The sequence below is a fragment of the Xyrauchen texanus genome, chromosome 39 (assembly GCF_025860055.1).
Source record: "Xyrauchen texanus isolate HMW12.3.18 chromosome 39, RBS_HiC_50CHRs, whole genome shotgun sequence".
NCBI lineage: Eukaryota > Metazoa > Chordata > Actinopteri > Cypriniformes > Catostomidae > Xyrauchen > Xyrauchen texanus.
Genome location: NC_068314.1, coordinates 32,870,917 through 32,895,760, shown reverse-complemented (window position 1 = coordinate 32,895,760; position 24,844 = coordinate 32,870,917). Strand labels below are relative to the sequence as shown.

The 24,844-nt window shown below is 36.9% G+C and overlaps 1 protein-coding gene across 1 annotated transcript; it reads left to right on the top strand.

Moving 5' to 3' along the window:
• Positions 1-22,919, top strand: LOC127633007 (endothelin-converting enzyme 1-like). Its single transcript, XM_052111861.1, has 18 exons — positions 1-611; positions 3,829-3,967; positions 6,869-7,081; positions 10,084-10,208; positions 10,332-10,478; positions 10,689-10,754; positions 11,909-12,097; positions 12,279-12,421; positions 12,687-12,801; positions 15,524-15,634; positions 15,721-15,819; positions 16,140-16,217; positions 16,351-16,454; positions 16,765-16,875; positions 17,052-17,119; positions 19,393-19,583; positions 21,255-21,350; positions 21,993-22,919. Exons 1-18 carry the CDS (start codon positions 483-485, stop codon positions 22,167-22,169), a joined length of 2,301 nt encoding a protein of 766 aa, XP_051967821.1. The 5' UTR covers positions 1-482; the 3' UTR covers positions 22,170-22,919.
• Positions 22,920-24,844: the final 1,925 nt, after the last annotated feature.

Sequence of the window (24,844 nt, the reverse complement as noted above, 5' to 3'; positions counted from 1 at the left end):
AACAATTCCCTCCCAGCTGTAAATGAAACCACACTGGAATGCACACAGTCTCTTTATCTTACATGCGTATACTCGCACACACTCACTCTCCCTCATGTATGTTGATCAAGTCCACTCTCCTTCCTGTTTTTCACAAGTTCCGGCCTTTTTACTGACGCTAGTGTCGCAGACAGGGAAAACTCCAAGGGATCCCTTGTTTGGTAATACTAACTTGGTTGCTGTGCATTTAGGAAAGCTGAGAAGAGAGCTTATAAAGCAATTTCCCTACATGTTTGTTGTGAATACCGAGTTGACCATGCTTTGAGGCTTATCTCGTAGGTGTAGGTGATGTTTTGGGGAGGAGGAGGAAACCCCTTTCAAACATTCTTCAAGTCCTTGGGGATCTTCACAGTCTTCTTCCAATGGATCCAAAGATAGCAAACATTCCCTGGATTACCAAAAACTGCTGAAACGCTTGGAAACACTCATGGTTTGATTTGGTTATGGAAGCACTGAGAGAATCTATTCTTCATTTGACATTTCAGATGTCTACTTACAAACGGGCCACTTTGGATGAAGAGGAGTTGTTGGAAACCGGCTCCGATGGGATCTACCCAACTTATACCATGCAGGTGAGAGTTCATTTCTCAAATATGACATTAGATATCTGCGGAACTTGAACGAGTAGAAGATATCTATGTTTATTCAGGGTGTTTATCTTAGAGTAGGAGATGCAAAGCACCTTTGTGCCATTTGAAACAGTTTGCAATTGTATTGCTTTGCCAAGTGTGAGTTAAGTTACTCCAAAAAGGCAATTTATTGCTAATTACATATTCTACATTGTAATTAGATTACTGTACTAATTACTGTGTCTAAACAGTAATTAAATGAATCATTACCAATTACGTTTGTAAAACCCATATCAACTTTGAGTAGATGGACAATAAAAGGATAGACATCAAATTATTATTTAAATTCTTTCAAATAAATCTTATAAATTATTCTTGAAATGTTCTTAAAGAGCACCTATTATGATTTTTTAAATATTACCTGTTTGTGAATGTAAAAAAGTCTGCAAAGTTTCAAATGTCAAAGTGCGAGTTATTGACTCCCAAAAGAAAGAACCGATTCTGAACACCTGAATTGAGTCTTTAGTAATTCCAGACTTACTTCCTGTACTAACCTACGTACTTTGGTAACAAAAACCCCACCTCTGTTCTTCATTGGCTGCTCACGAATAGCTTTGACCCACCCTCAAACACTACACTAAGCGGTAGACCAACCACAACAGACTAGGATATCTGATCAATCGGCGCAGAGCAGGCTCTCTGAAAGGAGGAGTTTAGAATGAACGCTTTAGAACGGATCATTGAATGACACGTAAGCATCGTAGGCAACATTCGTAACAGTATACAGTTTTAACAAGGTACTGCGGACCATCAGCAAACCAGAGCAGAAGGGAACAAATATTGGCTCACCATTTATCACGTGTTAAAACTTTATTTGAACTAAAACTTTTTAATCTGGAATTATGTATAAAGGTGCAACAGTCACATGAAGTCCTCTTTGATACCTGAACGTCTTTAGAGCATAAAATCTTAGTGACGTGCTAAAAACAAGCTAGATGCAGCGCAGTAAATTAAACAGAACGCAGGTGTTTCGATGTGCATTTTTATATATTGAAGCTCTTTATAACTTGGCACTGAGTCTAAAGTCCTCCGCTCTTATCTTCCGACATCTTTTCACTTGAGCGATTTCTCAACATAGTGGTGCGAGCTCAAGCTCGCAGGCATATTGCCAATGCATTTAAAGGGATGGCGTTGAATTAGAAAACAAATGTTATTGTTAGACGTTAAATTTCAATTTTCAATTCAGTATTGTTTTCTATAGAATTGTTGATACAGTATGTAATGCAAGTACATCGTAAGTAACTGAAATTAAATTACAAAAAATTAAGAGCAATCCCTTACTTTTCCAAGGAATAACGTATTTAAAATAACGCATTACACCCAACACTTTCAAATCAAATTTTTATTTTGAGGGCAAGCAAGTACAACTCCAATATTGTTTTGACATCTGCAAGTTCTCTTTTTTAACCGCTGCTTCTTGTTCCACTGTGTTGTCAATCCTTTTTGATTTCTGCTACTGAGAACCAGAGCTTCATTATTCTCCAATTGTTCCAAAAATAGTTTCCATGGCTCACCAGAGGTATTAAATGTTCTTGATGCGTTTATTGAAACCATTTGAAAATCCCTACCCTTTACAGTATTTCTAAATCTCTGATCTCTTTAACCCTTGACCCTGCAAACATTTTAGCTTTGCCATTAGGACTATCTTAAGCCACACAACACACAAACCCAGATTTACTCAACATACATGAAAACTAATCTGAGTAATTGCGCAGCTGGGCAGTTGGCCACTAAAAGTGACTTTTGAACTCTTAAGGCATCAAAATACTTCCTATGAAATTGAAGAACGAGCAGGTGTGACATCATTTAGAACAAAATCTGTCCAAAAAGGTGTTTTTGCGTTCATTTCGGTGGTTCGTATCCACTCGCTGAGGTGAACTTTTAGGAAATTTCTTATCAAATGCTAAACACCTTACTGCCATTGGTCCACATCATCGGTAGGTGTGACCTGGAGCTCCACCTACCTTGAGGTTGGTTTAAGTTGGTTTACGTTGTTCAGTGAGTCAAAATCAGTCAACATGAACACATCGATGTACAGAGTTATTAGTGAGCTGGTGCAAATGAACCTACATCTGTATGATCGTTCACTTGAGATGCTGTTCTTGAGTAGTGCTCAAATATTGTGCACCGCTGTGAAGGCAAAAAATAGCCACGGGTGCATCACACGCCTGTGCCTGAGTTTGTGTAAACAGAGCAGCTCCATTCACTAATGCACTGGCACTGCGCATACTATATATATATATATATATAGTTACTTAAAAAACACAGCCTTTTTTGATTCACAGAGCTATTGCACATCTAGTGGCTTTGATTAAAATGTATGAGTCATATGAACTACTTTAATGGTGTTTTATGGTTCTTCTATGTCATTCTTGGAGCTTGACAGTAACGAACATGACTAACACACAGTATCGGATTTGGATCGGGCTCGGCGGACCAATACCCGATCCGTCTAAAAGCTTCAGTATCGGAGCCGATACAGATCCATTTATTGGATCGGTGCATCCCTAACAAAGACACAGTGTTTACAGTTTTTGAGGAAATTAACCTACGCATGAATGGCTTACTTATAATTGTCGTTTTAAGCTGGAATTGGAGAAAGTATTTTAACACTTATTAAGTTACACGCTTTAGCTTTAACGTTGAAAAAATTGCTACCTTCACCAGAATCTCACTTTTTGGAACATTGATCTACTGTTTTGCTTTGATATATTTTTCACCCTTTATTCAGTTCAGTGATTAAGATTGATTAAGATGAGTTCAGTATACTCTATTTGATCTGCAACAGAAAAACAATGATATTTGGTCCTTTCAATGTTTACTGTTGTTGTGAAACATGATTTCTGGGGAGTTTTTTAAAGTGCGAATCATGTCATTTTCTCATTCAGTTTGACACAATACCTGAAATTGAACCTCTACTAAATACATTACTGCAGCATGTAATACCAGTATTCACTAAAACCAAATTAAATACTTGGAAGTCCAAGGTATCACTTTCATTAAGCCATGGAAAATAATCATCTAAAGCTACTCTTCACATCACTATCATTTCTTTGAAATAAATTACAGCCAGGGTCATTTGGTTCATCAATCTAACATTGCTTGTTTGCAGTGATTTCAGTTCTTACCCTTGTTTTCTGATAATTGTTTGATCACTCAGGTGGGGCTGCAGCGTGGCCTAGGTCCTCGGTGCTGGGCGGGGAAGACCCAAGTCGAGAGAAAGCTAGTGGTCATAGTGTGTGCTCTGTCCTTGGCCCTGTTCATCTGCATCTTGACGTTGGGTTTGCACTATAAAGAATGTGAGTAATTGGATCCTTTCAGTGCACATGAATGGTTACATGCACATTGATAAAGCAGTAGCAAAGGCTGTTTAGCAGCATAATTATACATGTCATTTATTTGAATAAACAACATAGATGAAGCCCACATTGTCTGAGTTGTCGTGGTTCCAGAAGAATTTTCACATTTTCCTTCAGGATTTTTATACAGTTCTTCATAAGAAAGTTTTAAGCCTTGAATCAAACCAACCAGCTCCCTGGTGAAGCACAACATTACACACTTTGATCTGAAGCAAAAAAGTATTTGAAAAATGGAATAAAGAGACAAAGGTACAAGACCGCTTAATTAGTGTCTTTAATGAGGGAAAGAAGTATAATGCCATGAAGCATTGCGAACGACGTAATAAAAAGAAAAACGATGGCGTGGAAAAATAAAACATATTGATTAAGTTTAATATCAGCATATTTTCAGTTTATTGCAAAATATGCAGAGAGACAAATGCAGAGTTCTTTTGCCGCTACTCGCTGATTGTGTATGTTTCCCCTGAGGATCATGGGTAGTGTAGTCCTATACCAGGAATACTGATATTAAAGACGATTTTTAATCAATTGCGGATCATATATATATATGCAATATTTCATGAGCAAGAGTGTGATATGGCCCTAAATCAACACTGCTGTGATTACCTACGGCACTCGGGATTTATGGATTGATCTTAACGGCATATAGATCCGATCTGCAAACATGACACTTCAAGGAGTGCCAACACAAATATCTCATATCATGCACATCGACAAGTGCACAGAGAACAAATGAATTGCCACTCTTTGTGATTAATCGTGGTAACCATCTGTTTATTTATTAAAGATGCTTTTACACACCATTCAAAATAATAGACAGCAGTCACGGAATTAGCCCACAATACAAAAATATATAGTTTCTGTGCAGAATACACAATAATAAATACACAATGCTAGGAGAAAAACATTAGTGTGCTTTTTTGAACACTAACATATAATCCAGTTCTATAAAATTATTGTTTAGTTTACTTTTTGGCAAAATTCCCTGTATGAAATTAAATAAATTACCAAACGAAAAAAGCATTACATTAAAGAAATTGATTACCAAACAAATTTTTTTTGACCTATATATGCCTTTTCTTTACAAAATGTAAATAAGTTTTACCCTGTTCTGTAGAAATAAAATCAGCTGAATTACATTATCGGAATGTTCTACACTTTTTTCAAGACTATAAACTATCGGAAATATTTGTCCAGTGGTGAGCTCACGTTCAGAAAACGAGCTTTTGAACATTTTAAAACGTTTAAATATTTTAAATCTAACCCTTTTTACCTCGGATCGCATTTGCTGAGCTTCTTCAGAAAATGTACATTGCATTATGATGCAAAAATATAGTTTTGATGACAATCAAGTTCAGTTGGTCATTAAAAGTTGCTGGACAAATATGCAGGACATAATGCAGATGTGATGGTGATGCTTTAGATTAGATGATTGTTCAAAATAGCCTATTGAATATCAGGAATGTATCATATGTAAACCCTGATATTACACTGCATACATTTGCACACCGCATATACACATGGATGGATGGTCCTTATACTAAAGTTTCCCCCACTACTTGGTGCAGGTTGCCAGCTTGAACAGGACCATGACGATTTACACAACATCAATATTAAAGTCCAATCAGGAAGGCAACTGTTCCCTTTTGATTGCAATTCCTACTCTTCTTATTGCTTTTATTTGTGAAATGACAGTAAGCTGGCTAATTTCAATGAATTGTCTCAATACTCTCCCCATTTTACCAAAACTTCAGAGGAAAGAAGATAGGGACATTTGGGAGGTGAATTAGCGATAAACACACATTTCTGTATGGAGTTAAACCAAAACTTATGAGACAAAGTGTTTCGTTAGGCATGAGATCATCATGCACACCATTTTTATCGATAAAAGGCCATTTGAATGAATTTGTTTTACACATTTTCACATTTGCACAAAAAGTGGATGGAAACTAGGCTAGTGAAGCGTTGGAGTGTGAGACCATCAGTTCTCATGGAATGTCTCTCGTCCAATCAGATTCGAGGACCGGAACTAACTGTTGTGTGTGTGTGTGTGTGTATATATATATATATATATATATATATATATATATATATATATATATATATATATATTTATATTAAAATGTTATATATACAGGTATATATTACTTACATTTTCTGTACGTCCCTGCAGATGTTGCGAGTGTTTTTATTTGATAACGGTCTGTGATTACATTTAAATACCTGAGTCAAGTCAATATTGGTTTAAGTGAATAATTCATCTTTTACTTATAAAGGTACACAGAGCTGAAGATGCTCTGGACCTCATATCAGAACCATTTACTGCTCACATCTGTTTTCACAGCTCAAAATTTAATTTTGGTGTTATTATTATAGAGTGAACTGAATGGCACTTCCTGCTATTTATCTGTCCACTGTTGCCCGACCATGACAAATGGCTGTATGAAAAAACAATGACTTTGTGCCAGACTGTTTACCTCCTGTTTCCTCAGTCTCCCTCAGGCCTCCAGTGTTTTGGCCTTATCTCTCCAGATTAGAAGCAGGGGATGCATCTTTTGGGCCAAATGTTTTTCTTAGAAGTCCTTACAATGAAGTCTATTGAAGCTGTTTTCTCTCTCTTTCTCTTTCTGTGCCAAATAAAAATGGTGCCCTTTCACTCCAATAAATTTCAGTATCAAACCTCGTACTTGGATAACCTCAGACTGTGGACTCAGGCCCAGCCTAATTTTGAAGTGAACACAAAAGCATGTGTATGAATAATTTTGAATATTCCATTTTTTTTCCATGTACTATGTTAGCCTACGCTAGCCTATATTAATAATGTTCATGTGTTTTTAACAGCTCATCCAGGAATGTGCCTGTCAGAGCCATGTGTTAGTGTGGCAAGTGCAGTAATGGGTGCCCTCGATCGATCGGTAGACCCTTGCCAGGATTTTTACAACTTTGCTTGTGGTGGTTGGATGAGGAAGAACCCGTTGCCGGAGGGCAAGTCCCGCTGGGGTCCCTTCAGCAACCTATGGGAGCACAACATGGCGGTCATGAAGAACTTACTGGGTAAGAATCACAAAGTCCATGGAGGTCATCATGACATTTGAAAACTGGTTGCTGACTTTATAGACCTTATTCATGTTAGTGCCATCTTTGATTTTTAATGGGAATGACAACAAGACTGTGAGGGATAGACTTACCATCTCTTCAATGGCATGAACGGTATAAAAGCTCCTAGATCACATCTGATGATCCACAACTCATGTCGTCTGAAGTTATTTGTATACTGAATGTTCTTGGACAGCTATGTATCAATGTTTTGTCCGCAGAACGATCCAAAAACACTTTAAACTGCAGTTCAGCCCACTGAAGCGATTGTAAGTCGATCCCTCACAGTCTTGTTGTCATTCCCATTAAAAATCAAAGATGGCGCTAGCGTGAATAAGGTCTATAGTAAATTTTTTACCCTTTTTACTTCTTGTGGTAATTTTTATTATTATTAAACCTTTATTTAACCAGGAAAATCCCGTTGAGATTACTAATCTCTTTTTCAAGGGAGTCCTGGCCAAGACAGCGGCACAGATCACAACAATTTAGTACATTACAAACAATTTCATAACAATTTCATAAGACTATTTAAAAACATTTACAAACCATAGATTTCATTTCCAAACTTTTGAGCAAAAGTTTAAACTAGCCTATTGAAACCAGTTCCTTTAATTTCCAGAATGTTTGTAAGTTGTTCCATGTTGTGGGGGCAGAATAGTTAAATGCCACCTTACCCGCTTCAGTGCAGACACTTGGTACAGACATTAGCAGTGAGTCTTGTGAACGTAAAGAATACAGTCCAGCTCCTTTTGGTTGAATATATTCACACAGATATGAGGGGAGCAGACGCAGAATACCCTTATAAATAAACATATACCAATGACTGAGTCTACGATTCTCCAGTGCTGTCCAGCCCACACGTGTGTAAAGTTGACAGTGGTGTGTGCGAGGCTTACAGTTTGTGATAAACCTCAATGCGGCATGGTAAACAGAGTCCAGTGGTTTCAATACTTGGGTCGGGGCATTCATATAAATGAGGTCACCATAATCCAGAATGGGTGTAAATGTTGCAGCTACAAGTTTCTTTTTTGCATTGAAAGAAAAACATAGCCTATTTCTAAAATAAAAACCAATTTTCAGTCTCAGTTTCCTAACCAAATGTTCAACATGTCCTTTAAAACTAAGACTGTCATCAACTAAAATACCTAAATATTTAAAATGCCCTCCCCACTCAGCCCCAAACACATACCCCTTATTATAGAGAGCATTTAATTGGACAACATTTTGGATACGCCCATTAGTGCAGGATGAGTCAGCAATAATTTTGGTCCACTTTCCTAGAAGGAAAAGGCTGTAACATTAAACTTTTAGGAGTACACTAGAAAAAGATGGCCTCAACAAAATATAAATGTTATTGGGTTTCATGTTTCAAGTTCTTGACGTGTATAAATGTATACAGTACATACAGTACTGTGCAAATGTTTTTGGCACTTAAGAGGTTTCAAAAAAACTTTTGTCTTAAGATGTCTTATTTAAATCTTCAGATTTAGTGTGTCAATAGGAAAAAATACATTTTAGACTCCAAAACATTACTTTTGCAAATAGATAAGATTAGAATAGAACAGGACACTCTGCAAGAGATGGCATTGCCCCCACAAAGCTCCCAGCTGAACATCGGGTCAGTCTGAGATTACATTGAGACAGTCTAAATAGATAGAAGAACAGTGGTGAATTCTCCAAAAAGCTTGGAACATCCTATCTACCAAAAACCAAGAAATGTGTCCAGGTGTACCTAAGAGAATTGGTGCTGTTTTTAAGGCAAAGGTGGTCACACTAAATATTGATCTAGCTTTTTTAAGTTTACTGGACTTTGTATGACGTTAATTGATAAAAGAAAACTATTTATGCCATTTATTTTTGAAGACATCCTCACTATGCAACATTTTTCACAAGTGCCTAAAACTTTTGCACAGTACTGTATATACATACAGTTGCAAGAAAAAGTATGTGAACCCATGAATTACCTACATGTACTGAATGTATAAATTTGTCTTAAAATATGGTTTGATCTTCATCTAAGTTATAATAATGTTCAAACACAATCTATTTGAACTAATAACACACAAATGATTGTGTTGTTCTTGAACAAATTGAATACATCATATGTCAAAATCAGGAGATGGCATACCTGGCATCCAATTAATGAAACTAGATTGGAGTTGCGGATTAGAGCTACTCTGACTTCTAAAAATCAATCAAACATTTTGAGTTTGCTATTCACAAGAAGCATCTGCTGACTTGGACCATGCCTTGCTAAAAAGACCTACGATTGCTGCTTTGCATAATGCTGGAAAGAGTTACAAAGTTATCTTGAAGAGCTTAGTTATTCATCTGTCCACAGTTATACAAACTGTTTATAAATGAAGACGATTTAGTACTGTAGCTACTCTCCCTAGAAGTGGCTTTCGAGCCAAGATGACTCAAAGGGCACACAACAGAAAGCTCAGTGAGGTAAAAAATAACCCTAAAGTGAGCACTTAAGAATTGAAGGAATCATTGAATCTAGTTAACATCTCTGTTCATGAGTCTACTATACATAAAACATTAAACATACATGGTGTCCATGGCAGGACACCATGAAGAAAGCCACTGCTTTCCAACAAAATATTGCTGCATGCCTGAAGTTTGCCAAAGACCACTTTGACTCTCCACAACCTACTGGGAAAATGTTTTGTGGACTGATGAAACTATAGTTGAATTGTTTGGGACATGCAGAACTACGCATGGTGTAGTGATAATGTGTAGATAATTTGTTTGTCTATATTTGTGACTTTGATGAAGATGAGATCACCAATTAATACCATAATTCCAAAGGGTTTGCTATCTTTTTCTTGCCATATATATATATATATATATATATATATATATATATATATATATATACACATATACATATATATATATATATATATATATATATACACACACATATATATGTTTTTGTCATTTGTTGAATTCAGAGAACACGAGCATGAAAAGCCTGAGCAAAGCAGAACAAAAATCCCAGTGGTATTATCAAGCCTGTATGAACGAGACCAGAATTGAAGCTCTCGGAGCAAAACCACTACAAGATCTCATCAATCAGGTGACCTGAAATACACTCACAAACCAAGTCACCTTATTTAACCATATTTTTCTAAAAAATATATTTTGTAAATAGCTCTACCCCAGTAGAAATATTTCTTAATGCTGGAACATTGTTTTTCAGACAGGAGGTTGGGGTTTGAGCAGCCCATGGGAGAAGGATAACTTCCAAGAGGTTTTACGGACGGTATCGGCCAACTTCCGCACCTCCCCTTTCTTCACTGTTTTTGTGAGCACAGACTCTAAAAGCTCCAACAGCAACATCATCCAGGTGGGAGCCTTTATGCTTATGTGTCCAGATTTTATGTCATAACATATATTCTTAAATGTCTAGGCTAGTGTACACTGTACTGAGAAGACTTTCTGTAGATTTTGGGAATATATCATGACAGGTTTTATATAATGATGCATGTCACTGTGGTTTAGCTTCTTGAGTGAGAATGGAAATATCGTTCATTGGCTGATTCCTGTTTCTCCACAGGTGGATCAGTCTGGGTTGGGACTTCCATCTAGGGAATACTATCTCAATAAGACAGCCAATGAAAAGGTAAGTAAAGAGACTTTATTTTTCATGAATGTGGAATAATGTGGCTATTATTAAGAGCTTTTCTAAAGAGTTTTTGCTATAGAATTGATCCCAAAGCAATGGTTCCAGGAGGTAAAAATCTCCTATCTCCTCCTATCCTGGATTTTCATGCAGAGTTAATGGAATATTACGGGTTTAATACAAGTGAAACTCAATCAACACTATATTGTGGCATTATGTTGATTATAACAAAAGTCCATTTCGACTCATCTCTCCGTTTCCTTAAAAAAAAAAGAAGCCGCAAAAATCGATGTGACTGTGAGGCACTTTCAATGGAAGTGAATGGGGCAAATATGATACTCAGAATGTAATAAAAGTACTTATATTCATTCTTTTGTTAAAACTTAAATTGTCATTTTTGCTAGATTACAGGGTTTACGGCGTCATGTCAACGAAGTCGTAAAATTGGATGTAACTTGACACAGAACAGGTTAGCTAGCGATTTTATCACACTAAAACCATGCTAACTGCTTATTTTGAACATCTTGTGGCTCTACTTTGGAAACACAGCATATTTTAATGTTTACGGAATGGCCCCATTCACTTCCACTGTAAGTGCCTCAAGGCGGGTCGCCTTGAAGCGCCACGCCGATTCACGGATAGGACGTGGCACAGGTCAAACACGGCATGTCTATGAAGTTTAGGTGGTAGACAATACACACTAATGTTACCAAGATTTTTCCCTACTTCAACAATGAACAACAGCTGAGTAAATAAATCTACGTCCTTTGATAATGATTTTGGTTGAATTTAATGGAAATAATGCGAGTTGCGCTCCGTGGCTTGGCAGAAATTTGAGCAGAATTTTCTTCTTCAGAACAAAACAAAACTCTGTCCAATCCTCATCCCATCACATTTCAATCAACAACAGATAACAGATAATATCTCTGTCAGTAATATATTCCACATATTATTTTATGAATAATAACAACAATATTGCTAAATGATATCCGGTATAATATGAGTGAAAAGGATTACAGTTTTTAAGCTTACTGATGGGGCTGTGTGGTTGGGAAACACTGAGCTACAGCATGGGAAGATACATTTGCACGAAGTGTTTTTCTCATACACTTTATTTCTACATTTGTTATGTGATTTTCCTCCTATTCTTGCAGTATTTAAAAGCATATCTGAACTTCTTGGTGGAGCTCGGGGTTCTTTTGGGTGGCTCAGACGAGACCTCTCAGAAGATGATGCAGGAAATTGTAGACTTTGAAACGGCTCTGGCAAACATCACGGTCCCTCAAGAGGATAGACGAGACGAGGAGAAAATCTACCACAAGATCCAGGCCAAAGAGTTAGCTGTGAGCACTGTTCAGTTATTACACTCTTGGATTGATGCATTTTAATGCCTTAAGTGAAAAAGAGATGTTCTTATACATAGTGAGTATTAAATACAGGGTTAAACGTGTTAAAAGGATGCCATTTTTTTCATATCCTCATATGCATGTTGCATGTGTTTGTGTGTGTATATGTGTGTTGTAGACTTTAGCTCCTGCAGTAGATTGGATGCCTTTCCTCTCTGCAGTGTTTTCCCCCGTTGCCCTGAATAATTCTGAACCTGTGGTTGTGTACGCTAAAGAATACCTACAGAAAGTCTCTGAGCTCATTAGCAACACCAACAAGAGGTAACAAACACTTGCCAGTCACAATAACACAAAGTAATTCATTAAAGCTGAAGTGTGCTATATCTGCACCACTAGCGTCACCAAACGGAATTGCACAAATAAAGGCAAACCTATTTGGAAAGAGTCATTATTTTTGGGATTTCTTCTAGTGCTGTTAGTTATGCAGAAATATCATGAATATAATCCCATACTGTATATCCTGTAGACAAATTGCATTGTTTTTTATTTCCTGATGGCTAAGAACAAAGCTAATTTATCTCCCCAGCATCTTGAATAACTACATGATCATGAAAGTGGTGCGGAAAATGGTGTCCATCCTAGACCAGAGGTTCCAAGATGCAGAGCAGCGCTTCCTTGAAGTCATGTACGGCACCAAAAGGGTGAGAAACAAGATCAAGTTTTCATCTGTTCTGTTGCCACCGAGTAAAGGAGTTATTTTTTTCACATCTTTCTCTCATGCTCAGTATTTTTCCATGCCTACTGATGCAGTCAGCTATCACACATGCACACATTTTGGTATCTTAAAGTACATCAGCTACATTCATAAAGCTTAAAGTACATAAAGTACATTCATTCTGACCTTGTATTATTTTATTTCACAAAAGGAAACTGCTCTTTTCCATACAACAAAAGTGGATGGTGATTCATAATGCCAGGCTCCAAAGAGCACCATATAGGAACACAGAACACAAATGATCACAACATGCCAAATTTAAAATGACGTGACCATAAATGAGATACGAGACCTAGTGCAGAGGATAAGACTATCAGTGAATAATGGTTTAAAGTTCAGTTGGTTCTTGCTGCAAGGTTAATTCTCTCCTGAAAAACAAAAAACAGCAAAAGCTGGTTTAAGCTGGTCTCCCAGCCTGACCAGCTAAAAAGTGCCCTAAACTGTTCGAAAACCAGCCAACGGACCAGCCTGACCAGGTTGAGGGTGTACACTCCAAAAAACATTTTTCTTTTTGAGCATTTGTCTTGTGTTTAGTGAGGTTAATGCTTAAAACAAGAGAAAAAAAAAAGAAAAAAACTATTTACACCTATTAAGAAAATAAACTTGTTTTCCATTTGAATTTTTTTGTCCAGTTGACAAAATTTGTATATAAATTTCGAGAACAAGACAAAATTCACATCATATGTCAAGACAAAAATAAGATAAGCGCAATGTACAACATTTGTGGAATAATGTTAATTCCCTCCTTTTCTTTAAAAAAAAGATAAACATCTGGGTTACAATGGAAGTGAATGGGGCCAATCCGTTAATGTTAAAAATTCTCACTGTTTCAAAATTATAGCCATAGTAGGGTTGGTGTGTTAACATGACAATATGTGTGTTAACATGATTTTAGTGTGATAAAATCACTTACTAACCATTTCAGTGTAAAATTAAATCCAGTTTTACAACTTGGTTGCCATGACAACGTAATGGCGCAAACTCTAATACCCTAAAATACTTTATAATTCAACGATAATTAATGTATTTGCTTTTATAAAATGATAAGCTTCACATTTCTGCCTTTTAAACAGTCCAAAAACTGTCCCCATTCACTTCCATTTTAAGTGCCTTAATGTAACCTCAATTTGTGCTTTTTTTAGGCAAAGGAGGGATGAGCCAATATTCTTTTTTGTGGTTATTAACATTATGCCACAAATGCTGTCGGATGAGCTTAACTTGTATTCAACCCGGAATATTCTTTTATGCTGGTTTATGGTGTTTTGGTGGGGGAAGAAGAGTTGATCCTGTGGTCATTTTATATAAAAACAGATCATATAAATGAAACCGGCCAAGTCAGTGTGAGAGGTAATAAAAGGAGGGAAGTGATCTACGGCCCTCTTCCTCTCTCTCTCTCTCTCTCTCTCTCTCTCTCTCTCTCTCTCTCTCTTTACTTCTATTAGAGTAACTGATATCAGTGTGGATAGTTGAGTCTCTGTATGGAGAGGTGCTGTGTTTTTCTGTGGGGAGCCAGGTTGTTCAGCCCTTATCAGGAGGAGATCCTGTTGCCCTGACCTCACTTTCCGCTGGGGGTCAGCCTGAAATAACAAATGAAAGACTGAGCCTTGGGCTGAGGTGTATTTGTGTGATAGGAAACAGTAAGAGACAGTTAGAAAGAGAGACTGGATGGTCACCTTCAAGGGATAAGCTCAATTTGACTTGCTCTGAATCATGCATTATTAAACCACAGAGGCAAAAACAATAAAAGAAAATGAAAAACTTTTACTTCAGAACAAGAATATAATAATTCCCAATCGTTCAATTTCCAAAAGGAGAGTGTTATAAATCTTTCCGTTACAATAGAAAACAATGATAAACTGGTACATCACTACTTTTGTTGCCATGTTGAATTTATATTTACATTTACATTTATGCATTTGGCAGACGCTTTTATCCAAAGCGACTTACAGTGCAATTATTACAGGGACAATCCCCCTGGAACACAATCTGGAGTTAAGTGCCTTGCTCAAGGGCACAATGGTGGTGGCCACCTTCTGATTAACAGCCCTGTGCTTTAGCCACTACACCACCACCACTCCATTTATATAATCATAAGTAATATAGTAATATAATATAGATTTATAGGTAAGGGTCAAAGTTAATCACCCATAGTGGTTTGGATTTAACATTACACCCTAAATGATTCAAAATGGCTTTTAAAGGTCTGGTCAGTGCAGTTGAGTTTTATTTCTACATGAACGTCTCCTCATTTCAATGGACATTTTGTCTGCATTTTATCCTTTAGTACTCATAGTGTTGCATTGTGAGTTCCACTATCTCAAAAGCTTCTAGTTTGACTCTTGACAAGAGATGGGAAGTTGACTCAGCGACCAGACGTTGAATTACTGTGCATTTTGGGTTTGTAACAACATGAGGGTTAATGAATGATGACAAAACTGCCACTATTCTTTAACTTTAAGACTTAATTTGTTCGTCTAGAAAGTCGTCAGACCTTACATACTACTGTATGTTGCGCACATGGAAACTAGGCAGTGTGTAGTGGTAGAGATTCATGTCCGAACACAGCTTGTTTGTGAGATGTCACATTGAGATGATAAGGGTGTAAATGTGGACACTAGTTGATAATGTATCACCTTTGTGTTTTCCAGAGCTGTATGCCACGCTGGAAACTTTGCGTCAGCGACACAGACAGTGCTCTGGGGTTTGCCCTCGGGGCACTCTTTGTCAAAGCTACCTTTTCTGAGGACAGCAAGACTTTTGTGAGTATCTAGTGATGTTTTTTGCATCCGCCCCATCTTCTCCCTCCAGGCCTTTGAACCATGTTCTATCCTGATGTGCCCATCAGGTTGAAGCTATGGTCTCTGAGATCAAATGGGCCTTTGAAGACAGCCTTAAGACTGTTGGCTGGATGGATCCTGAGACAAAAAAGGCTGCCAAAGAAAAGGTGAGAACCAACAGCTTTGGACAGAGTAATGATGTCTCCCACCGCTGTTACCCATATGAACGGCTCCTGCTGAACTCAGTAACCAGTTGAAATGCTTCCGCTTTCTACTATCATTGTTTATTGGCACCATTGCTGGGATACGCAGTGCATGGTCACTTGTTTTTCAACTGCAAGTTTGCCCATTATTTTTAAGTTTATGCTTCTTATACCTGGGCTTGTTGATCATTTGTAATGCCATCTGGTGTCAAAGTCGATACTGCAGTCTTTTAATGTCACCCTAAATGTATTTAATTTTTATTTTATTATATTTTATTTTATAGGCAGATGCAATATACAATATGATTGGATATCCAAAGTTCATTATGAGCCCCAAAGAGCTGGACAAGGTGTTTAATGACGTATGTATTATTTGTATTAATTTATGCATTTTGTTATTTAGAAAATCTTTGAAGATTAAGGTTATATCATTACAAAATCTCTTTGAGTATCTTAAATAATATCTGGCAACCTCTTTCCCAAACTGTGTATCAGTTTGATGTTGTTTCAGAACTTTACTTTCAAAATGTCATGAATTATTACAACTTCTCTGCACGAGTGACTGCAGACCAGCTGAGAAAGGCCCCCAACAGAGATCAGTGAGTATCAGCCACACTACCACACAAATAGACGACACTCTTTCACACATTTTTATGTTTATGGCAATTATGAGCGAAGCCATTTTCAGGTATTTAAGCCCTGCATTTCTGGTTGAATCTCACAAAACCTGTAAATATATAGTATATATAAATATATATATAATTATTATGATTTTTATTAATTTTGAATTTTATTTAATATTTATTAATTTTTTTTGCTTTGTGACAATTTTCATAATAACCAAGCACATTTCCCTATCCCAAATTCTCATTATTTATCATTTTTTCAATGTTTTCTCTCCATGTGTAGATGGAGTATGACCCCACCTACAGTTAATGCCTACTACAACCCTACGAAGAATGAGATGGTACTTCCAGCTGGCATACTCCAGGCTCCCTTTTATAGCCATGCTTGGCCAAAGTAAGAGTCTCCCTATAGCAAAACCCCTCCTCCTTCAGTACTGAGGGAGACTTGCTTTTGCTTATTTAACCTCTTGTATTGATTTAAGAAAGGCAGATCAGAACTATCATGTCTTGTATTCAGTGCATGTTTTATCATGACCTCCCTTATCAAATTGTTTCTCTTTCGTTTTCTAGGGCCATGAATTTTGGTGGCATAGGTGTGGTTATGGGGCATGAGCTCACCCATGCCTTTGATGACCAAGGTAAAGAACAAAATCTTTTTAACTGCTAAGAATAAAGTAATTTTTATCCCAAATCTATACAAATAAACAGCAAATTTTCCATAACGAAAATGAAGCCTACATTAATTAGGACTATTCATATATTTGCATTGTGAAATTGTTTTCAGAACACTTAAGCACATTTTACCCCCATTATCTTAACACAACTGGACGTTTTACTTTTACTATTCCTGTTATTTTCAATTATGATTCTCAATGTAATGCAGGCTTTTATTATTTATAATTTTTTGTTTACAGTTATTACTCTAAAGAAATAGATGCTGTTGTACAATGTTATTTTTTTAAATCAGCGAAAATGAAAGCAGTACTAAAGCAGTATTACTGTGATGTACAAGTACTTTTCTATTCATTCAATATATCGATTTATTTTTCACATTGCGGTAATGGCGATATCATAATAACCATCATTTTTGTGTTGGGGTAATGATAATGCAGGGCTATAAGTATGTAAAACTGACATAAAAATAACGTCATGGCCCTAAAAATAAGTTTCATTTACTAAATGAACAATACAGGTGAAACTCGAAAAATTAGAATATCGTGCAAAAGTTCATTAATTTCAGTAATTCAACTTAAAAGGTGAAACTAATATATTATATAGACTCATTACAAGCAAAGTAAGATATTTCAAGCCTTTATTTGATATAATTTTGATGATTATGGCTTACAGCTTATGAAAACCCCAAATTCAGAATCTCAGAAAATTAGAATATTACATGAAATCAATAAAAAAAAGATTTTAAATACAGAAATGGTCGGCCCTCTGAAAAGTATAATCATGCATATGTACTCAGTACTTGGTTTGGGCCCCTTTTGCATTAATTACTGCCTCAATGCGGCGTGGCATGGATGCTATCAGCCTGTGGCACTGCTGAGGTGTTATGGAAGACCAAGATGCTTCAATAGCGGCCTTCAGCTCTTCTGCATTGTTTGGTCTCATGTCTCTCATCTTTCTCTTAGCAATGCCCCATAGATTCTCTATGGGGTTCAGGTCAGGCGAGTTTGCTGGCCAATCAAGCACAGTAATACCATGGTCATTGAACCAGGTTTTGGTACTTTTGGCAGTGTGGGCAGGTGCCAAGTCCTGCTGGAAAATGAAGTCAGCATCTCCATAAAGCTTGTCTGCTGAAGGAAGCATGAAGTGCTCTAAAATGTCCCGGTAGATGGCTGCGTTGACTCTGGACTTAATAAAGCACAGTGGACCAACACCAGCCGATGACATGGCTCCCCAAACCAACACAGACTGTGGAAACTTCACACTGGACTTCAAGCATCTTGGATTGTGTGCCTCTCCATTCTTCCTCCAGACTCTGGGACCTTGGTTTCCAAATGAGATGCAAAATTTGCTCTCATCAGAAAAGAGGACTTTGGACCACTGAGCAACAGACCAGTTCTTTTTTTCTTTAGCCCAGGTAAGACGTTTGACATTTGAAGCCCATGTCCAGGACCCGTCTGTGTGTGGTGGCTCTTGATGCAGTAACTCCAGCCTCAGTCCACTCCTTGTGAATCTCCCCACACATTTGAATGGCCTTTTCCTGACAATCCTCTCCAGGCTACGGTCATCCCTGCTGCTTGTGCACCTTTTTCTTCCACACTTTTCCCTTCCATTTAACTTTCTATTAATGTGCTTTGATACAGCACTTTGAGAACATCCAACTTCTTTTGCAATTACCTTTTGAGGCTTTCCCTCCTTGTGGAGGGTGTCCATGATGGTTTTCTGCACAACTGTCAGGTCAGCAGTCTTCCCCATGATTGTGAATTCAACTGAACCAGACTGAGAGACCATTTAAAGGCTCAGGAACCCTTTGCAGGTGTTTAGCTGATTATAGTGTGACACTTTGAGCCTACAATACTGAACCTTTTCACAATATTCTAATTTTCTGAGATTCTGAATTTGGGGTTTTCATAAGCTGTAAGCCATAATCATCAAAATTATATCAAATAAAGGCTTGAAATATCTTACTTTGCTTGTAATGAGTCTATATAATATATTAGTTTCACCTTTTAAGTTGAATTACTGAAATTAATGAACTTTTGCACGATATTCTAATTTTTCGAGTTTCACCTGTATAATTTTTTTAAACATTTTTGGGGAGTAAAATAGTACCAGTAATTTCGTGACAGGTTTCATGAGATAACCCACATTTTAATAAATGTCAGATCTGTATCTATCTGTATAACTATTTAACAGTATACTGTCTGTTATAAAACAGTTTTGTATATATGACCCACAGGAAGAGAGTATGATAAGAATGGGAATTTGCGTTCATGGTGGAAAAATTCTTCAGTGGAGGCTTTTAAACACCAGACACAGTGCATGGTGGAGCAGTACAGCAACTACAGTATCAATAAAGAACCTCTGAATGGGAGACACACTTTGGGAGAAAATATTGCAGATAACGGAGGCCTAAGAGCAGCTTATAAGGTTTGTAACGATCCCTGTTGTGGAACAAGATAACCAGAATTGAAATCATTCTAATTCAATCAACAGATTTGTTTTGTTCATCAGTGAGTTAAAAAGGGCAGAGAAGCCAATGACGACTTTCCATGACAATGGCGTGTTATGGCGTGTGACGTACGAGAATCTGATACGAAAGGCATTACAATCTACATATATCTCTTGTTGGTGGCTTTGATAGCTTTGGAGCTGCTGTGATCCCACCTCACTGGAAAGCCTTGCAGTGTAACAGGTGGCTCGGAACGAGCCGCTCTACCTCCAGCTACTCTCACGCATTCTTTCCATTGGCTGAAAAGTCATAGGTTACAGAGCAGATGCGCAAAGCATATGGCCGGAGGAGACCCCGCGTTAACCTCTCTGATGGAGAGGAAAATAAGTGTTGACACTTTTTATTTGTGCCGTGTGCAGTGTGGCATGTAGAACTAGATGGTTAAAACTTTGATGTTGGTTTGACATAGCCTTGTCAGACAGTTTAAACTAGTTTTAAAAGTCTTAAGTTGGATGGTAATACAGACATTACAGTAAGACAGATAGATGTGTGAGCTGTTAAAGGTTACACGAAGCGGCCCGTGGGAAAATCAATGACAACCACGTCTCGTTTTTGTCATGTTTTCTGTCAGAAGTAGGAGAATTTTGTCAAACAAATACCAATCGAGTGCATGATTTTTTTTTTTTCACCATTGCGACTGCAAAAATCCTGTTAACGCACTTTTTGAAGACATGCAATGCATTGCATATGTCAGCACTCGTTCTTGGAGCTTAATAACTGAAAAAAACTGCTGTACTTTAAAAACAAATGTACAGTACAGCACAAACACTGCCAAAACAACCACACTATAATCCAAAGGGAAATACACATTCACATGGCATCACACGGTGCACTGGAATACTCAACTATGATTGGTCAATGGCGCCATCTAGTGGTCTGCTCTATTTGAGTAACAACCGCACATCTGGGTTGTGCTTTTTCTCTGCTGTAAAAATCCCCTTTTAGGCATGGTTGCTTAAACAGGACTTGTACTAAGACAGTGGCCCTGGAAGGCCAAATATTTATTTGGTGATATATATACAATTTTTTAACACATTAGTCATACACAGTCTATAAACTGGTGTCCCCAATTTTAAACAGAAAGCCAGTTCGTTACGCTTTAAAAATGGAAACGGCTTAAGCTTAATATTGGGGAAGAACATTGTCTTTCTCCATTGATTGCAGCTTCATTATTTTAGCAGAATATGTTTATTAAAAGTGAAGACTGATAGAAATGTGTTTATTTTCTGGTTGTTTTATTACTCCTGTTTTCATTTTAATCGCTTTAGGGGCTGTTCACACTGAACACGATTTTGTGTCCATCCTCGCTGTTTTTAATGTAAACCTGTTTAACTGTTGCCTAGAAGTCTCGCAATGGAGCCCTGCTGAGTGAAAAAGTTCCGTATTTACAGCTAGAATATCCTGAATTTGGCAGGTTGAAATTTGGCAAACTTAGATGAAGCTTAAGAGCTGTAGGAGTTACAGTCTGAAATGTTGGTCTTCGTTTAGAGATTTTGAAATAACCCTAAACAAAGTTTGTAGAAAAACTGTTGACTTTGTCAAGCCAACATAATTATTAGTTGTCTGACATTATTCTGCTTACTTTGCAGGCCTATGTCAACTGGATCAAGAAGAATGGTGAGGAAGCCACTCTGCCTGCTCTTGGAATGACTAATCATCAGCTGTTTTTTGTAGGATTTGCTCAGGTTTGTGCCTCCTAAATGTTTATGATCAATGATCACCAATATAAAACATAGGAGTGGTTTTACAGTAGGACTGCCTGAAAATGTTAATTTTGCATAATTATTAGCCTTTTATGTTATGGTCTCAGGGCTTCCCACACGTTTGATCAATGAAATCTACTTTTATTATTGGATACAGATTTTTACAAATAAATTTGGCCAATTCGCTAGTGAATTCATGCAGGATGATTTGTTGTCAGAGGTTTTGACCAATCGTTGACCCAAAGATTGATTCTGTTACTAATCGGACATCATTATGGCTTGTAAGCAAGATTTAAGGGCAGTTCACTGAACTTGTTTTTCTATCCATCTGCAACTGTTTTTCTATGTAACATACACTACATGGACATCTTTGACTATGTGTCAGAAAACTAGAAAAACTATAGAAATTTCCATGACTTTATTTTAAAGGTTCTTCTAGGCCAGTAAGTCACAATTTAGGAGAACCTACAAATGGATGCTAAAAAAGCACTCTAAACGCCTTAGCAATTGCAATGAAATGCCCTGGCAATCACCCACAGCACACCTTCTTCAAAATTATTGTAATCTACTTTTGTCCATTTATGGTCTGACACATGCCGTTTGCCTTTGGTCCTATCTGTGCAGGTGTGGTGCTCAGTTCGGACACCTGAAAGCTCACACGAGGGCGTTATCACTGACCCACACAGTCCTTCACGTTTCCGGGTCATTGGCACCATCTCCAACTCCAATGAGTTCTCGAAGCACTTTGGCTGCAAGGCAAACTCACCCATGAACCCCAAACAAAAGTGTGAGCTGTGGTGACAGTGACTGGAATGAGCATGTCTGCTCAGCAAGATGGTGAAGCTATGTTTTCGCCAAAAATATGCCAAACGACCGTCTCAGGTTGCCTTATCTTTTGACATATGTTCAAAAAAGCTGGTGGACTTATAATGGACTGCATAATTTCCAGCAGTAACTTGCCTCTTAATGATGAGTTGGTGTAAATAAAGGCTCCACGGAACTCTTTAAAATGAGTTTTAATCTTATCAATACACTGGAAATAAAGTTAGTGGTTAAATGTAATCTTGAGAAAGAATCGTCCCTCTTGCAAGTCAAGTTTCTTTAAATAATGCCTTTTTTAGCAAATGCTTTTATTTTTCTAATGGGAAATATTTATTTTCTCTCTTTATTACATTGGTGTGTTATCTTTTTTGTCTTTTATGTTATTCAACTCTTGCGCAACGTGTTTTGGAACATTGTTAAATAACTTTGCTCACATTCTTGATACATGGTTGATTTTCTCATGAAAATGTGGTTTCAACAATTATTATTATTTTTTTATATAAAACTGTTCCAACACATCTGATGAAGACTGGCCTATCTATTTAGATCATCTATATCATAATGTAATTTTAATGTTGATAAATGAAGAATATATGACCAATGTGTGTTATGTGAGTAGTATTCAAAGTGTTCATTTGGAAATATTGCTGGACCACACTACAACCAAATGCCTTTTAAATAAAATATGCAAATATTGTGCAATACATGCAGGCTTTTTTTGTTATGTTTTTTGTAATGGACGAAGAATGGAAGGTGCAGGATTGCTAATATGAATTGCTGTTTGAAGTTGTTTTCTTTAGTTCGTTTTCTAGAGGCTTTAGGGGTAAACATTTTCTGCTGCTTTTCAAAGATTGACTGAAATATATGTGTGTGTGTGTGTGTGTGTGTGTGTGTGTGTGTGTGTGTGTATATATATAATATATATATATATATATTTATATATAAACAGGGTTGGGGAATAAAAGAATACATGATTTCATATTTAAAATACAAAATATTTGTATATTCCACTGCAGTTACAGTGTAAATCATTGGTAATCAGAATACAGTTACATTCAAAAAGTATTTTGATTACTTAAAAGATTACTGTGTGTGTGTGTATGTATATGTGTGTTTATATATATATATGTATATATACACACACACATATACATATACCCATATACATATACTGGTGGCCAAAAGTTTGGAATAATGTACAGATTTTGATGTTTCGGAAGGAAATTGGTACTTTAATTCACCAAAGTGGCATTCAACTGATCACAAATTATAGTCAGGACATTACTGATGTAAAAACAGCACCATCACTATTTGAAAAATGTTTCCAGCAGCCATCACTTCATCGCCTTATCCTTGAGTAATCATGCTAAATTGCTAATTTGATACTAGAAAATCACTTGCCATTATATAAAACACAGCTGAAAGCTATTTGGTTCATTAAATGAAGATTAAGATTGTCTTTGTGTTTGTTTTTGAGTTGTCACAGTATGCAATGCACTGGCATGTCTTAAGGCCAATATTAGGTCAAAAATGGCAAAAAAATAAACAGCTTTCTCTAGAAACTTCTCAGTCAATCATTGTTTTGAGGAATGAAGGCTATACAATGCTTGAAACTGCCAAAAAAAAAAAAATGATTTTATACAAAGTTGTACACTACAGTCTTCAAAGGCAGAGGACAACTGGCTCTAACAAGGACAGAAAGAGATGTGGAAGGTCAGATGTACAACTAAACAAGAGGATAAGTACATCAGAGCCTCTAGTTTGAGAATAGACGCCTCACATGTCCTCAGCTGACAGCTTCATTGAATTCTACCCGCTCAACACCAGTTTCATTTACAACAATAAAGAGAAGACTCAGGGGTGCCTTATGGGAAGAATTGCAAAGAAAAAGCCACTTTTGAAACAGAAAAAGAAAAGGTTAGAGTGGACAAATAAACACAGACAATAGACAACAGATAATTGGAAAAGAGTGTTATGGATCTTAAACCCATTGAGATTTTGTGGGATCAGTTAGACTGTAAGGTGCGTGAGAAGTGCCCGACAAGACAGTCACATCTTTGGCAAGTGCTACAGGAAGTGTGGGGTGAAATGTCACCTGAGTGTCTGGACAAACTGACAGCTGGAATAACAAGGATCTGCAAAGCTGTCATTGCTGCACATGGAGGATTTTTTGATGAGAACTCTTTTAAGAAGTTTAAGTTGTAATAGTACGTTTTCACGTTATTAATGTCCTGAAAATACATTGTGATTAGTAGAATGCCACTTTGGCGAATAAAATTAACAATTTTTTCCATTAGTGCAAAATCTGTACATTATTCCAAACTTTTGACCAGCAATGAATGTGTGTGTGTGTGTGTGTGTATATATATAAACATTTCTTCTTCATTTTCTTCTTCATGAGCTCATTCACAGGTTAAGTTCCAATGTTCAAAGAAAAAAATTCAATTTTTGGACTTACCAACAGATGTCGCTACATACACACTTATTAATGACATCACACACATTTGTAAATTTGAAACCGTAGTAAAAATTTGCCAAATCAGCATACGTACTCTAAAACATCAGCAAATACATATATGTTTTCATTAATGTCATAAAGGTTTATTTAAGGGTTCCTCAGAAGTACGTAATTTTTTAATAATTGGCAGAATTGT